Genomic DNA, 18116 nt, shown 5'->3' with positions numbered 1-18116 from the left:
AATGTTCTCAAAATATCAGGAAATAATTCAAGGATAGAGCGATAAATTTTGGGCGAGAAGACATGGCTGAAAAATAAGGGAATATACGGAATCAGAAAGCAACACAGTCAAATGCACTCATACGCATTCTTATATTCATAGTATCAACGACGGAATGCGGTATGCACACTCACATCACACATATTCCCACTCACCCTTGTGGAAACATGGTGAGAGTGATTATTCATTTCATATCGCTTCATTGTCACAAGCATATTAGAAAACACACAAGAAATATATCAGCAGTTTAATTGTATCAGGCCAAATATTCCAGCTTACAAGTACAGTAAGTATTTCAGGTTTACAGATAGAATGTATGTGACTATATTATTCGAATATATATTTTCCGCTTCCACTTCAGTTACATAAATAACGTGAAGTGAATGACAAAATTCGAAGTTGAATGATAATATCGAAACACGAAGGAGATATTGAAATAAGAAATGGAGGAGGATGTAAAATATAAAATAAAGGAATAATATAGTCACATTTCACACAGAACTACACTTATATATGAACATACACATATACTTCAGGTAAAAATATTTGATGCAAACATGTAAACTCACAAACGTTACCATTTCTAATACAAATTCATATCAAAATCATTGAAATTTGGGAACAAAAATGAGTTATTGAGATGCGAATTGAAACAAAGCAACTACAATAAAGGAACATTATATTTTTCCTATTATTTCACTTTCTCTCTTAAATTCTCTCTCTTTTTTCACATTGTCTCGCTCTCTCCTATTCTCTTTGTATCTTCCTAAATCGTATTCATTTTACAAATTTGAATTGATTTTGTTCGGTGTAGTCTGAAATATTATACATTTGTGAGCTTATATATCAGCATCAATTATTACGTTCGGAAAATAATATCAAGAAACTGAACGAACTTACAATTCTTTTAAATGTGAAAGCCCCGTGAATGCTCCTTCTTTGATGGTTGCAATGTTGTTGTTCCACAGTTCTCTATAGCAGTAAAGAAAGAGTAAATTAGATTATATGGAAAATATATGTGATACGACATCAAACACAGTGACATCTGAATGAAAGGAAGAAAAAGAAGAAAGATAACGAAGAAGAAGAAGAAGAAGAAGAAGAAGAAGGGGAAGAAGAAGAAGAAGAAGGAGAAGAACAAGAAGAAGAAGAAGCAGAAGAAGAAGAAGAAGAGGAAGTAAAAGAAGACGAAGACAAAGAAAAGGAAGAAGAAGAAGAAGAAGAGGAAATAGAAGAAGACGACAAAGAAGACGGAACATGAAGGAGATGAAGAAGGAAAGAAGAAGAGGAAGTATAAAAAGAAGAAAAAGAAGAAGAGAAAGAAGAAATTGAAGAAAAAGGAGGATGAGTAGGACGAAGAGGGGAGGTTGAGGAGGAGAATTGCAATAAGAAGAAGAAGAAAGAGGAGAAGGAGGTGGAGGAGGAGGGGGAATAGGAGAATTACAAGAAGAAGAACAAAACAACAACAACAACGATAACAAAAAAATTATCTCGGTGGAAGTGTGGACAATGTGTAACAAAATAGTAGCTAAAACTTATATTAATAGTGCAGATACAGACATACATATGAACATACACATATATATTTTCAGGAATAACATTTTGATGCAGACAATTATCAACTGACAGTCATTGACATTTTCAGACTCAATCAAATAAATATAAGACGAATATGAGAACTGAATATGATTTACAGTAATAGAGAGTGAGAAAACATGGAAATAAGGGGATATTAAATTTAAAGACATAGTATATTCCTCATGTATAAACGACAACATTGAAAGAACTTACAATTTCTCTAAGCTGTGAAGGCCTTGAAACATCTCTTTTTCAATCCTTGAAATTTTATTGTAGCCAAGATCTCTGAAGCAGGAAACAATATTGGTTAGATTAACATAGTGTGAATTGCGATAACATATTCAATATTGTTCTTTATGGAAGGAGACAAAATTATAGGAAAATAATACAAGAAGAAGAGGAACAGGAAAGAGATTAAGGAGAAGAAGAAGAAGAAGAAGAAGAAGAAGAAAGAGAGGAGGGGAAGGGGAAAAGAAGAAGTCAAGGAGGAAGAGAAGGGGGGAGAAGAAGTAGAAGAAGGAGGAGTTGGAGGAGGAGGGGAGGTGAAGAAGGATGAGGACAGGGAAGGACAAGGAGATGCAGGAGGGGGAGGAAAATAGGAGGAGGTGCAGAGGATAGAGTATAAGAAGATATAGAAGATTAAAAAGTGGAGGAAGAATAAGATGAAGTAGAAGGGGGAGAAAGGGGAGGAGGAGAAGAAGTAGAAGAGGAAGAAGAAGAAGGAGAAGAAGAAGAAGGAGAAGGAAAAGAAGAAGTAAAAGGAGAAGAAGAAGCGGAAAATGAAGAAGAAGAAGAAGCATGAAAAAAGAAGGAGAAAAAGAAAAAGAAGGAGAAGAAGGAAGAAGAGGAAAATAGGTGGAGGCGGAGGAGTAGGAGGAAGCGGAAGGAGAAGAAGAGGACAAAGGAGAAGGAGGAGGAAGAGAAGTAGGAGGAGAAAAGAAGAAGAAGAAGAGAAGAAGAAGAAGAAGAAGAGAGAAGAAGAAAAGAAGAGAAGAAGAAGATGACACTTGAATATCATGGTGTTGAAGACGAAACTGAAATTGTTCTTAAAATATCAGGAAATAATTCAAGGATAGATCGATAAATTTTGGGCGAGAAGACATGGCTGAAAAATCAGGGAATATACGGAATCAGAAATCAACATATTCAAATGCACTCATACGCATTCTGATATTCATAGTATCAACGACGGAATGCGGTATGAACACTCACATCACACATATTCCCAATCACACTTGTGGAAATATGGTGAGAGAGATTATTTATTTCATATCGCTTCATTGTCACAAAAATATTAGAAAACACACGCTTACAAGAAATATATCAGCAGTTTAATTGTATCAGGCCAAATATTCCAGCTTACATGTACAGTAAGTATTTCAGGTTTACAGATAGAATGTATGTGACTATATTATTCGAATATATATTTCCCGCTTCCAATTCAGTTGCTCTATTACATAAATAACATGAAGTGAATGATAAAATTCGAAGTTGAATGATAATATCGAAACACGAAGGAGAATATTGAAATAAGAAATGGAGGAGGATGCAAAATATAAAATAAAGGAATAATATAGTCACATTTCACACAGAACTACACTTATATATGAACATACACATATACTTCAGGTAAAAATATTTGATGCAAACATGTAAACTCACAAACGTTACCATTTCTAATACAAATTCATATCAAAATCATTGAAATTTGGGTAACAAAACTGAGTTATTGAGATGCGAATTGAAACAAAGCAACTACAATAAAGGAACATTATATTTTTCCTATTATTTCACTTTCTCCCCCAAATTCTCTCTCTTTCTTTCACATTGTCTCGCTCTCTCCTATTCTCTTTGTATCTTCCTAAATCTTGTTCATTCTACAAATTTGAATTGATTTTGTTTGGTTCAGTCTGAAATTTTATACATTTGTGGGCTTATATATCAGCATCAATTAATACTTTTGGATAATAGTATCAAGAAATTAAACGAACTTACACTTTTTTTAAATTGGAAAGCCCCGTGAATACACCTTCTTTGATGGTTGAAATGTTGTTCTCGGAAAGATATCTATAGCAGTAAAGAAAGAGTAAAATAGATTATATGGAAAATATTTGTGATACGACATCAAACACTGTGACTTAAGAATGAAAGGAAGAAAAAGAAGAAAGATAACGAAGAAGAAGAAGAAGAAGAAGACATGGAAAATGAAGGTGTTCAAGATGAAAACTGAAAAAGGATTGAAAGAGAGAAGAAGAAGTAGAAGAAGAAGAAAGGAGAAGAAGAAGAAGAAGAAGAAGGAGAAGAAGAAGAAGAAGAAGAAGAAGAAGAAGAGGAAAAAGAAACAGAAGAAGAAATAAAAGGCGTAGAAGATGAAGATTACAAGAAGAAGAAGAAGAAGAAAAAGAAGAAGACGAAGAAGAAGAAGAAGAAGAAGAAGAAGAAGAAGACGAAGAATAATAATAAGAAGAATAAGAAGAAGAAGAGAAGAAGAAGAAGAAGAAGAAGAAGAATAAGAAGAAGACCAAGAGGAAGAAGAAGAAGAAGAAGTCGAAGAAGAAGAAGAAGAAGAAGACGGAGAAGAAGACGGAGAAGAAGAAGAAGAAGACGAAGAAGAAGAAGAAGAACAAGAGGAAGAAGCAGAAGATGCAGGAGGAGAAGAATATCTTAATGTGGCAGCAGTTTCATGTTTATTTCTTACTTGACTTGCACAACCTCGAGTATCCGCTTCGCCTCTCTATGTACCAACACACACATCCACACACATCCACACACATACACGCACATATACGCACATACACACATATATGCTCAGAAATATACACACATATGTATATCTACCTCTGGGTGCGAGTATGTGTGCGAACCTCGTCCCGGTAGTGGTGTTCTTTTTACCTGTCGATATAGTTTATTATCGAATCTAAAGGTGTTGTCTTCTAGTTCCCGGCGTGTGTCTTTGGAAATGTGTTTTGAAGCGTTCGTCCATCCGTCCGCTATGTTTTTCTACCCAGTGTTTGATTGCTTCCAGGCCCAAAGTGTGATGTATTTGTACAAAGATTAGTCAAATCTTTTAAGTATAGTACGTTCTGGGACAGTGGGTGGAATGTGTTTGATGAAATCCATATCGTCTCGGGTATAGCTGGGCATTAATGGGCACAACGGTTTGAGGAGTATATCCAAAAGATGGCTCAGTTGTTGTGTTGGGGCTCAGGGTCCAGCAACTGTTGGTCTCAATTTGATGTCAGTAGGTCTTAGTATTTTTATATGCTGATCCTTGCATTTTGGAGCATTCGCAGATCTTGGGTGATCCATAGAAATTACTCTCTTTCATTACAGAGCTGCATAAATAATCTTTCTCATTATCTGTGAACGAACGTTGGTATTCATTTATCTGACTTTTGGGTGTATTCATTATTACTTTTTCCGGGTGTCTTGGTTCTTCCTTGTAGCAGGATTGGTCTGTTTCCAATATTTTATCTTTATAGTAGTCTTGGTCCGTGACTGCTTTCACCCTTCCCTAATCGGTTTCTTTTAGGATGATTGAATTGTCATTCTTCAGTTTGTAAGGCTTTCTTTTCTTCTTCAGGAAGGTTCTGTTCGCTTTACGGATATTTTATTATATATGATATAAAACGGATTTAAGTCACCACGTAAAGTATGAATGAAAAACACATATGCATGTAAAATATGAGAAAAGAATGGATGTTCAAAATATTTGTGATTTGAATTAGATTTACAAAGCCTTCGTTGCAACATCAGTTTTCAGTGGAAGATATTTTTATCATCTCAGAAGTCAGCTTTATTTATAAATATCTTGTTTCTGTCCAATGAGCATTCCATTTGTTATTACACTTTGCTGTCAAAAGTAATTTACCTTTGCAAAAGTAAACTCCTTTCCTTTGCTTAGTTGATGCATAAAAGTTCTTCACAAAAATAAACCCCCAAAACTTCAAGACTGAAATAATAGACTAGGAAGGAAAACATAACAGAAATAGAAAGGGATTTATTAATAGAACTGGTGAAGGTAGAGTGGGGAAACCCTGATATAATTTTGAGTCATGTGCTACAAAGGAGAACAACCTTACATGGTGATTTAACTGGCTTAGGGTGTTATTTAAAAAAGGGATGTAATTACATACATTGCCTTAGTTTTTTAGTCTTTGTTTAGCCCTTTGCTCCTTACTCTTGCTGTATTAAACCTCAGTTTGTTCCCATTATTAACCACCTATGCTAAATCCTTCATCCCCTAAATAGCATCCCTGTTCATCATTCCTGTAAAGGTTGACCTGCAACAGCTCAAACGGAATATTAATGATATCTGTCTCACAAGTATTGGAGATCTTGCAGGAGTTAAAAAACTTGTATGATCCTTTCTCCAAAATCGGTAAAATAAAAAGTGTGGGATTTTAACTCAGATCACAAACAACTGGACAATATACTGCAAGGTGTCATATTCGACGTCCTCATAGTTGCATTTGTTCATTGAACTGTTATGGTTCTTTATTGATCTCGGAAATGAATGACCCAAGGTTGACCTTGGCGGGACTTGAAGTCAGATTGCCGAGTGTCAGAACGTGATGTATTCTGCTAGACGGTCAAATGATTTGTGCCAAACCTCGCTCAAGTTATGAACGATGAAAATATCTAACTTATTAAACAGAACTTCAACTTTACTATTCAACATCTTGAGTTATACGAGATTTAGGAATTCTATTATTGAAACTTTTCTCTTTATTTTACATTAGGATTTCTCATTTTGTCAAAACGTTCCAAATGTTTTGAGAAATAGATCTGATCGAATGAATTGATCCACTTTAGTATTAGGATATTTGATTAAAACTGAAAGTTTAAGGTGATTAATGCAATGATGCAAGCCAATTAACTGGAAGTAATCACCTGGAAGAGCAATGTGTTGCAACAGAGTATTTGTTATGATTTATGTATCAAATAATTACTCTTTTTTATTCTATTCCATTTCTTGAGACGTTAAATTTTAATAATTTACTTAAAAATTGCGTAAGATTTCAGGTGAACGGGGATACATCAATCAGCCGAAACTTCAAATAACCTTCCATAATTTTGTAATAAGGTTTATTGTGTTCATGATAGGGTAAATTTTTCTGATGACATTCTATCAAAAATAAATTCCTCATAATTTGTTAAAATAACACTATTTTGATTTCTTCACTTAGGTATTTTAAGAATTTGGTAATTTAAGCGGATCTCGTCATTATCTGCTGTTTAATCCATCTGTTTCATTTTTAATTATAAAAATAATAATTTCTTCCATAGGAACAAACCTGAAATTTTGGGAAAGGGACAAGTCCTTTACATTGATCTCAGAGATTAATTGCTATTTATTTTACTGACTCCAAAAGAATGAAAAACAAAGTCAACCTCGACAGAATTTAAAATCGAAACGTAAAGACGAACGAAATACCGCTCAACATTTTGTCTGGCGTGCACAACGATTCTGATAGCTCGCTGCATATTCTATTATAAAATTAACACAAACAATAATTAACAATTATTCTGTGACACGATCAACTGATATTATATCATATTACTGTAATAATAAGCAACAATTCAACTAATTAATGATATAATATAACTATGTGGAATACACGTTTTCTTAGCACTAAAGTTTTTATACTGTCCGTTCATTGAATATACCGTAAGATTTGATAAGTTCAGACAAATGACATCAAAGTCAGATACTAGTCAGATCCAATCACTGTGTATGAGATGTTATATATTATAAATTCAATATGGTAAGAAACAGTTTATTTGACTTCACAACAGGTAACATATCGATTTGTTTTACTCTAACATAAGATTGTGCTTAAGGCTGTGAGATAAACAGCATAAGCGATTAGCTGAGAACATAATCAATGAGAATTTAAAATATTGGATGTGGAAAATACGTAGAAAGTGTCAAATACTTACAAATATTCAACATTCGTCGGAATTGGTTGTGGAATTGATAGTAAATTGCGACGTGCACAATTTATTCTCGTTGTAAGTGAATTGCAAGTACATATCTTGCATATATCTGAATCAGCTTGAGTCTCCAAAAACAATATCGTACACAGTATCAACACAAGAGACCGTCTATATGATACTACGTGGTGAAACATATTGCCAGGCGTAGATTTATCTGTAAAAGAAGAAAATAGGAAATGTCAGAGATTTCAATGTTATTAACTTCAAATTGCAGATTCTCCGAAGCAACTAAAATTCACCCCTGTTCCACATGACAAATATATTTTTGTTTTCGTGATTGGATATTTAAAGCTAAAAAATTAAATTTCGATAAATTAGTGTGAAGAAATTTATAAAAATATTATAGCTTTAACGCGTAATAATATCAAAGAAAACACCAAACACACACACACAAACACAAACGCACTCCTACACACATCTGTAACCATCTTCGGGGGTGGGGTCTAATATATTTACAAAACTAGTGAACCATGAGTTTCGTAGACCCTAAATACGCAGTGGTTGTAAACCCGGTTGGGTCGTTAAATCCGATGGGACCCCACAAGCAACTGTATGGTAACAAAGGATTTTTCCTGTACCCCAGTTTTAGAAGCGTTCATACAAAGTTTTCCTTAAATGAACTATCATGATTTCATTTTACTTACTTTTTTTTTACTGAAAACAAGAATAAAGCATGAACGTAAATCTATATATATAAAACTCAACTTGTGTGTCTGTCTGTGTATCTGTGTGTGTGTCTGTGTCTTTTACTTCCCGGCACATCTCCTCCTAGCCAACAAATCGTAGAACCACCAAACATGGGTCACTTAAAGTTTAGGCGAATGAAAATTGAACTGCGCTATTTCTGTTCCGAAATTCATCTCGCAAGTGCAAAAATCGATAATGTGTTTGTTTAGGCCTTCTCCCATGCATTGAATAGTGAACTTTACTCAGTCAGCTGTTTGACGTGAACTGTGTTCACCACGCATGCAAGCATGCGTAAATTGCATGAAAAATAAACAAATCACGATATAAAAACGAATCGCCGTAAACATTGTAGAAATTCGGCAAAGAAATGAATTTTCGGGGTGTAGCCTGGAGGGTTTTTTCGTATTAATCGTTGGAACTTTGTGAACTCATACCAATTGTTTTCATAACATTTTTAACGCTTTGAATTAAATATGACCATTTTGCGTTGAGTCTGCAGTTTGAATCACTAACCAAATTTTAGCAGGCAGGATTTTTGATCATCACATATATCGCCAGCGACTCCCTGAAACTCTCCTCTGATATCCTCGTTGAGAAATACTGTTCTAAAAGAATAATTCAACAATGCAATTTTCTGTATGTTATATGTGTTTGTAAGTCCTGGTGTTTTTGTTATGTATTTGTCTGAATATTTTTTATCATGCCTAATGCACCTACTATGATAGGAATTGTTTCTGTTTTTAGATTACACATTATGGTTACCTCTATTTCTAGGTCTTTGTATTTTGAAAGTTTTTCCGTTTCTTTATTGTTATTATTATTCTTATCTGTGTCCGGTTTTGGAGACTAGTTGTTCGGAGCTCTAAGTTTTCTTTAGAATTTGTTGTTACAATGTCGTTTTCAAAATTTTATTGACCACAGAACCCACCTCGCTGTAAGCGGGGCTAGCTGCAGTGGCCAGAATTCGCCCCTTAAAGGCGAATTTTGAGTTTTAAAAACTACAATTTAATATTTTATAAAGAAAAAGTTCAGCCTGGCTTCCCAAATCGAGGCAATAAAGGTTCTTACATCATCCGTTTTGACGTTTTGTCACCTCCGCTTGTTAATATTTTTGAGAAACATAGCAAAGACAGCAGCAGCAGCAGCAGTAGTAGCAACAACAACAACAGCATCACAACCATCAGCACCAACAAAAACATAACAGAAAAATGAAGAGGAGGCAAGGAATCAATCCACTTTGACCCTAAAAAAGAAGACACACCACCAGAAATAGACAGCTGATTCTTGGTGGTAGATGTCCTCTTGGACATATAGGTCAAAACGAGCATCTTACAGATGCGGAAACTTTACAAACAAAACTATTCGGGTCAAGGCCTAAAATTGTGGGTGAAAATGGACAGCCAAAGTCTGGACACAATTCCAGATATCATAAATTCACACGTTGGCACCAACCTCCACGTGGCCTTTGAAAGCTGATGGTTTCGGTATCATCTGTGTGGGAACACAAATCATCTAAAATTCTTCTATTGCCCACAACAAATTAGAGAAAGGAGCCTCTCAATTTTGCCAACATCATCAACACCACCACCACAGCAACAATAACAACAATAGCAACAGCACCAACAGAGGCAGGTGACCATCGTGGCTACAAAATCAAGAATAACAGTAGCAGCAACACTAATCGCAGCAGCACGGGCAGCAGCAAAAACAACAGCATCAACCCCGGTCCCCACCACCAAAAACGCAACAACGTTATGAATAGGACAACGCCAAAAAGCTCTACAAGATTTGCCCCTCCCCTGTTCGGAGCACTCAGACATACCTTGCGCGGATAGGGACGACGAAAGACCAAAATGGCAAGAGGTCGCCTGAACACACAAAAGAAAAAGAAACAGAACCAAAAACACACAGACAATTCAGACATAGACTTGCCCAAATGCATCAATAAATTAACATTGATATTTTTTCACCGTTGTTGCAATCATCTGAAATGCAACTGTCAAAGCGCGATATTCGAGCAATTTTGCTATTCAACATCAAAAAAGGATGTAAAGCAGCTGAAACTTCTCACGATGTCAACGAAACGTTTGGTGAGGAAATGACCAGTGAGTGGTCAGTTTGAAAATGGCTTAAACGATTTAGCAGTGGAAACCTGAAAATCTTGAGCGTAGTGGACGCCCGTCTGTCATCGATGACGGTCAACTGAAGATCGTCATTGAGAAAGACCCACGTAAAACCACTCGAGAACTAGCAAAAGAACTTCAAGTCAGCCAGAAAATGCCTGAAACCATTTGCATGCGATCGGAAAATCAGAAAAGCTCGACAAATGAATACCACACGATTTGAATGAAAATCAGAAAATGTGAACTTATGAAATGTGCTCGTCACTTCTTCGCCGAAACCAGACCGATCCAATTCTTGACCGTATTTGCGATGAAAAGTAGATTCTGTATAATAATAGAAAATGTTTTTCGCAGTGGATGGACCCAAATGAAGCACCGAAAAGCTTCCCTAAACCCGATCTCTTCAAAAAAGAGATTATGGTGATTGTTTAGTGATGTGCCGTTGGACTCATCCACTATAACTTATTAAAACCCAGAAAATCCATTACTGCAGAAACATATTACCAAGAAATTGCCAATGTGAACGAAAAACTGCTACTCCTCTGTCTCAGACTGGTCAACAGAAGAGGGCCAATCATTCTTCATGACAATACTCGACCACACGTTTCACTAATGACGCTCCAGAAGTTTAGGGAATCTGGCTACGAAGTTCTTCCTTACTCAGCCTACTCCCCAGACCTTTCTCCCAACGTCTATCACTTTTTCAAGTATCTTTATGGTTTCCTTCGAGAGAAGGAGTTCAAAAATCAAACCGATGCTGAAAGCGCGTTCAAAGAGTCCATCAGCTCCAGAACTCCAGATTTTTATGTTAACGGAATAAACAAACTTTGTAACTCATTGGCAAAAATGTGTTTATAGTAATGGTACAGACTTTGATGAATAAAATTTCCCCATTGCTGGAATACATTGTGATGAATTTCACGTTTCAAAACGTTGCTTACTTTTTACTCAGCCTGATATTTATTTCCATGTCAAACGGGAATGAGGGGCGGGGTGGAATGGCAGTGTTGTCCCAGAGACGCCTGGATCTCAACACAAAGATTATCTTCCTGGACTCAGAAGGTAAGTTGGTGGTCCTGGACGTCGTGAACAGTAGTAACGGAGGTGTCCTCAGTCTGGTGGCTGTTTATGCCTCGACACGTTCAGGATAGCTGAACATCTTCAGACGTCTGGAGGTTTTCCTTGGAGTGTCTAGACCAGGTGTCTGTAACCTGTGGCACGCGTGTCATGTGTAGCACGCGGAACAATTCACAATGGCATGCACACCACTTGGCAAAAAATAAAAGTAAAATTTTATTTATAACTAACTCTGAGGAAGCGACATCATAATAATTAAATTACATATCTTTTTTACGATCCATCTATTCTAGCCTAAACTATCTGAAGTTAGTTGTATTTGGTAGTATTACATTTCCTTAAAAATATAGTACTACTGAACACAATTTTGATACGAAATTATGAATGTTAGCACAATTAATTTGTTTGTAAGCTGGTGCTGAAAGCATTTCTATGGACTTTATTACTGAAGCCGGGAGCTAGAGGTGCGAACGCTTATTGTTTCGAACTCGGCTGTATATTTGGTTGACCACTTTACAGCAGCCAGTCTAAATAAAGACACTCTTTAAAATCGGCTGCTACATTGCGGGTCGTCTATAAGTAGACGCTTTTAAAATTATTCTCACATTTTGGGAAGAAAAAGCGGTAACGAGTAGGGTTTTCAAAAGGAATTAAACATGAAAAGTCAAAAATTATAGTTATTTTCTTAGGTTTCAATTTCTCCTTCGGAAGTTAAGTTGTCTGATCTTTTGGGTATATATTTTTTTGTTTATACATATCATTTATTTTAATCTAATTATTTTATTATTACAAAAATTAATTCATTAAATTAATTTCATTCTTTTTTACTATTTATTTTATTCTAATTATTTTATTTAGTTATTTTTATTTGTAGAACCTAATTTAAGGGTTTATACACCTGACATATCAATTATCAATATATAGTGCAGCAAATTGCATAACAAAGGACCAAAATTTGACGTTCGTTCATTTCAAGATTTCTGGAGCACTGAGTATGGATTTGTACAACAAAATCATCGAGTTGTGTGTGCGTTCTGCTGTGAATTTGTCGTATGTCGTACATCAAGTGTTCAAATACACTATCAAACTAGACACCAGACTATGTCTAAAAACGCTGATGATAAAAGGCAAATCATAAAAAGGGCTATTTCTAGTTACAAATGAAGGACTTCTGTTTTTGTTCAAATGCTTGGAACCAACAATGAAGCCAAATAATGTAGTTAGACAATTGCTCAATGTATAGTTGAGAAAGGTAAACCTTTAACAGTCGGAGAATTTATCAAAAAAGATTTTCTGAGAAGTGCAAAACTTTTGTTCAGTGATCAAGCAAACGCTGAATAAATACTGTCTCGAATTCAAGAAATACCAACTTCTGCATGATCAGTTGAGAGACGTGTAACTGATATAGCTGAAAACATAATTATAACACAGAAAGTTAGATTACAAAAAGCTGCTGCATTCAGTGACCCCTATCGATGAAAGTACTCAAGTGAATGACATGGCGCACCTAGCAATTGTTGCAAGATGCTGGGACAATGATCGTATTTACGAAGAATCATGTTGTTTGATTATTCCTCTTACCAATACATCTACAGGACAGGACATTCTGACTGCATTTCTAAATTATTTCGAAAATCAAGCCATTAATACAAATAAAATATTTTGTATTACTACTGGTGGTGCACGTGCAGTGGGTGGAAAGGAAAAAAAGATTTATTAAGCGTCTTGAAAATCACATTTCACGCAGTTTAATGTGTTTTAATTGCATTGTACATCAGGAAAATTTAGTTGCAAAACTTTCGTCACAAAGCTTGAGTTCTGTCGTGGAAACTGTTGTTAAAATAGTTAACTTCATGGTTTCTTGCTCTTCACTGACTCACAGACAATTTAAGTCTCTTCTGCAGGAACTGGACAGCGAATATGCAGACTTCCCACTTCACAGTAAAGTCCTGCAGCGTAGACTCGGTTAAAATTTCTCTCTCCCATTTATTATATATACGTGCATTCGAACGTAGAAGGGAACAGCTATCCGGTTGCCGCTATTTGGATCCCGTTCTGTCCACTACTCTGATTAGTTGGTATTGGCGCAATTTGTCGCGCCAAACTACCGCGTATCACCAGTCGGAGTCAGCCTGTTCTCTACCCCGTTTTGGCCTACTTCTCCTTATAAAAACTCAGCCTTTTCTCCTGTCGTCTTTTGGTTCCAGACCTTTTAAGGTATAGGCACTGACCACAAAGACACAGCCAGTTCCAGAGACTTACCAACTTTGTCCAACAGCATTCCAACAACCTCCGAATTCGTCGCCACCACCATGTCCTTAACGTCTTCAACATCATCTCTCTACGTACACAGCTCTGCAAGCGATGCATCCAGGTTCCAACACTTCACTGTTCGTGAATTACTTCATCATGGGTCAACAACAAATATACAACCAGTATGAACTCCTGTACAAGTTACCCAGGCAGCAGCATCACAGCCACGACATCACGTTCAACATATACCTGTAATTGTCTCCTACATCTATGAACCCATACGCATACATTCTGTTCTCATGACGGCATGTCTATCGTTCAGTATACATGATGCACACACAGACACATCCGTTAACATATCAATAAATCTTCTTTTAATCATTCTACGCGGTTGTCTCCTTTATCCATCTGGCAAATAGATGGTACTATCAATTTTCTCTTTATTGTAAGGGCTGTGTGATGTGGTACTAAAGAGCCATTCTTGTCAACTCGCATCGCACGGTCCTTACAGTCCGTTGGCTTTGTCGGGGTAATGTTTTGAACAGATTTGTATCATGCTTAGAAGAATATTTCTTGAAAGGAAACAGTTGCCAGAATTGAACAACGAAGACGGTTTATTTAAACTGATGCTTCTAACTGACAGTCACTTGAATGATTAAAATTTGCATTTACAAGAGAGAGGTCAAACAGTACTTGATGTTTTTGAATATTGGAAAGGATTTTGTTAAAATCAGATTTTTTTTGCGTGATAAACTTAGCAATACATAAAAATACTTTCCAAATGTAAAAGCTTATTCAAATCGATTTAATATTTAATAAAAACGAACTTCAAAAATATATTGCAACGTTGAAAGAAGAATTTTCCAAGTGAGATAAATATTTCAAAACAAATTCTCCTATATTTTCATTTCTCATCAAACCCGACTTTGAGGGATTTGAAAACGAACCCAATTCATCTATCACTTTTGGGCTCAACAACAAATATACAGGATAGCTTTGAAGTGGAAATGATTGAATTAACCACTTCAGAATTATGGGGGGAAAATTTATGGAACTACGAAAATCTCTTGAAAGAAGCAGCTTACAGAATTCAGTTGCCATCTTCAATCGCTGGGAGACGTTGCCTGAAAGATTCAATTCTTTGAAGAAAATCGCCTCAGCTCGGCTTTCACCCTTTAGCTCAACATATACAGGATTACCCCAAATCAACAGAACCTATAAAATTTCGGTTTCCCTCTACCAAATCCACTCACAAAGATTTGATCATCCCGAGACTATAGTAGAAAACAATTTCCCAAAATGCCATGCAGTGGAAACTGAATCTGGATCTACGTGCTTGCGGAGCAAGTTTCTTACCACACAGCCACGCCTATGCATGTGTGTTTATGTATAAGTCTATATATACGATGGACAGGACAAACAAATATTTAAATAATATTTCTGACGTGCGTGTAACAAAGTTATTCTATTACGTTGCATAGTTATAGAAAGATAGAGAGAGAGGGAAAAATAAATCATATATACGCGTGTGTGTATAAATGTTAAATCTTAAAAGAAAAGTAACAAAAATTGATTTCACTATTTGCGTTCTGAGTTCCTTTCCTGTCGAACTCCCCTTTGCCTTTCATTTCTCAGAGGTGCTGAAGTCCAATTACTCGACTTTCGACCTTCCCCACAAAAACACAACCACTGGCCTTGTACCTAATCCAGAAACCACTTAGTAGGTGGCAATCTAGGATTTTAGGACAAAGAATTGCTACGCGGTGTCATATGTAATCATGTATGATTATACAAAGATGCATGAGGATATATATACATACACAAACGCGCACAAATATGTGTGTGTATGAGTGTGTGTGTGCACATGAGTGTGTGTATCTATGTACATTTGTATATATATACATATATATGTATATATATATATATATATGTATATTTGTATATATATACATATATATGTATATATATATATATATATACATATATATATATATATATATATATATACATATATATATATATGTATGTATGTATATATGTATGTACAAGCGAGCGTGTGTCTACATGCGTGTGTGAATACATGCACATATGTACGAAGCGAAACATTCACACACACACACACACGTATATATATAGGTATATAAATACATAGATATATATTCATACGCATTTAGATGTATACACACGCATATATGTGTATTCTTTTTCTTTAATTCTTTTACTTGTTGAAGTCATTTGCCTGCGCCCATGCTGGAGCACTATATCAAAAGCCTTGAAGCCCAATAAATTGACATCAGGGTATATTATTTGTAAGCCAAATACTTATTTTATTGGCCTCTTTTGCCGAACCGCAATGTTAAGGAGGGGAGCGTAAAAAACCTGCTGTCAAGATATGAAAGGGTAACAAACATAGTCGCAAAGACAGAAACACACATACACAAACAAACTCACACATATATGCATCAATATATATATATATAATATATATATATATATATATATATAGATAAGAAAGTTTGTTTGGTAAAGCACGTGGGTGAATATATAAGAAAATAGTAAAGAGTGAAAAAACGACAGAAGGCTTAAATATTAAAAAATATATATATTTGTGTGAAAATGTCTGGAGAATATTCGAAAAATTTTTTTCCTTTCCTTAAAATGACATAATTTTATAATTTTTAAAGAAATACCGGTTTCGCGTGTAGCTTTTCAAATTTCTTGTGACGTTATGTTTATATTGCATGGAGTTATCGTTGTGTTTATTTTCAGGAGATTTCTAAATAAGGGGAGGTAGTGAGTGATTTCTTCCGGTGTAAGGGAGATAATCGCTTAAAAATTTTTTTCCTTTCCCTTGTTAATTTCTCTGTATCAGTATGTTCGGATGGTTGAGTCTGGGTTTGTACTTTTCAATGAAGAATGTTTCCTTGTTCAGTCTCATTTGTGTTGATAATCCGAAAGCACATTGGTAAAATGGGAAGATTAAAAATTGTGGCAGTAGTTGCTTTGCGCATTTCTCAATGTGCTCACTAAAAGGTATCATTCTATATTCTGGGAATGCAATCTGTTGTCGATGCAGTGTGCATCTACGCCTGAGTGATAGTCCCGTGGAACCCACGTAGTCTTGGTGGCAGCCCGAGCATTTAATGACATAAATTATGTTTTCAGAGGCACAAGTAAAGTTAGATTTGATCTTGAATTTTTGTCCCTCTTTAAAGAGGAATTCTGATCCTTCTAGCAGGTTAGGGCATGTTGCACAGTTCGATCTACCATATTTTTTTACTTTTGCATCCGTAGTTTCAGAAGACAATTTTGCCTTTGTGAGAATCTTCTTAAGTGATTTAGGCTGTTTGTAGCTTTTAATGATTTGGTGTATGTTTAGAATTTCCTTTAATTTTGGGTTTTTATGAAGTATTGGTAAATTCTGGGTGATGATGGTGAAGGCTTCTTTGTTTCTGGGGTTGTATGTAGATATATAAGGTAGTATTTTCGGGGAAGGTGTGTTGTTGTGTTGAACTTTTCTTAAAGTTTCTATGTTGATTTCTGTTGCACGTCTGATCCCATCCTCTAAGAGTTGAGCTGGGTAATGTCTGTCAATTAGGGTGTTTTTGAGTTCTTGCAGTCTAAAGTTCCTGGTATTTTGTTCTGACACTATTGTGCATATCCTTCTTGCAAGGTTGAAGGGGATGTTTGTTTTAGTGTGTCTTGGGTGGCATGAATTAAAAAGAAGGTATTGTTTGGCGTCTGTGGCTTTGTAAAAAATGTCTTCAGAAATCAACATAGAAACTTTAAGAAAAGTTCAACACAACAACACACCTTCCCCGAAAATACTACCTTACATATCTACATACAACCCCAGAAACAAAGAAGCCTTCACCATCATCACCCAGAATTTACCAATACTTCATAAAAACCCAAAATTAAAGGAAATTCTAAACATACACCAAATCATTAAAAGCTACAAACAGCCTAAATCACTTAAGAAGATTCTCACAAAGGCAAAATTGTCTTCTGAAACTACGGATGCAAAAGTAAAAAAATGTGGTAGATCGAACTGTGCAACATGCCCTAACCTGCTAGAAGGATCAGAGTTCCTCTTTAAAGAGGGACAAAAATTCAAGATCAAATCTAACTTTACTTGTGCCTCTGAAAACATAATTTATATCATTAAATGCTCGGGCTGCCACCAAGACTACGTGGGTTCCACGGGACTATCACTCAGGCGTAGATGCACACTGCATCGACAACAGATTGCATTCCCAGAATATAGAATGATACCTTTTAGTGAGCACATTGAGAAATGCGCAAAGCAACTACTGCCACAATTTTTAATCTTCCCATTTTACCAATGTGCTTTCGGAT

General features: G+C 35.7%; 1 protein-coding gene across 3 annotated transcripts in view; it reads right to left on the bottom strand.

Annotated features, from left to right (window-relative positions):
• Positions 1-927: 927 nt before the first annotated feature.
• Positions 928-18116, bottom strand: part of LOC115228947 (leucine-rich repeat-containing protein 4-like) — a 29255-nt gene continuing 12066 nt past the window's right edge. For all 3 annotated transcript variants that reach the window (XM_036499054.1, XM_036499055.1, XM_036499056.1), the window contains exons 2-5: positions 7561-7771; positions 3613-3684; positions 1831-1902; positions 928-1011 (exon numbers count right to left, since the gene is read on the bottom strand). In XM_036499054.1, coding sequence (XP_036354947.1) covers positions 936-1011; positions 1831-1902; positions 3613-3684; positions 7561-7751 — 411 coding nt within the window. In that variant the 5' untranslated portion in view covers positions 7752-7771 and the 3' untranslated portion in view covers positions 928-935. The remainder of the gene's footprint in view (positions 1012-1830; positions 1903-3612; positions 3685-7560; positions 7772-18116) is intronic.

The sequence above is a fragment of the Octopus sinensis genome, unplaced genomic scaffold (assembly GCF_006345805.1).
Source record: "Octopus sinensis unplaced genomic scaffold, ASM634580v1 Contig11448, whole genome shotgun sequence".
NCBI lineage: Eukaryota > Metazoa > Mollusca > Cephalopoda > Octopoda > Octopodidae > Octopus > Octopus sinensis.
Note: the sequence above shows the minus strand (reverse complement) of the source record. Positions and strands in the feature narration are given on the sequence as shown.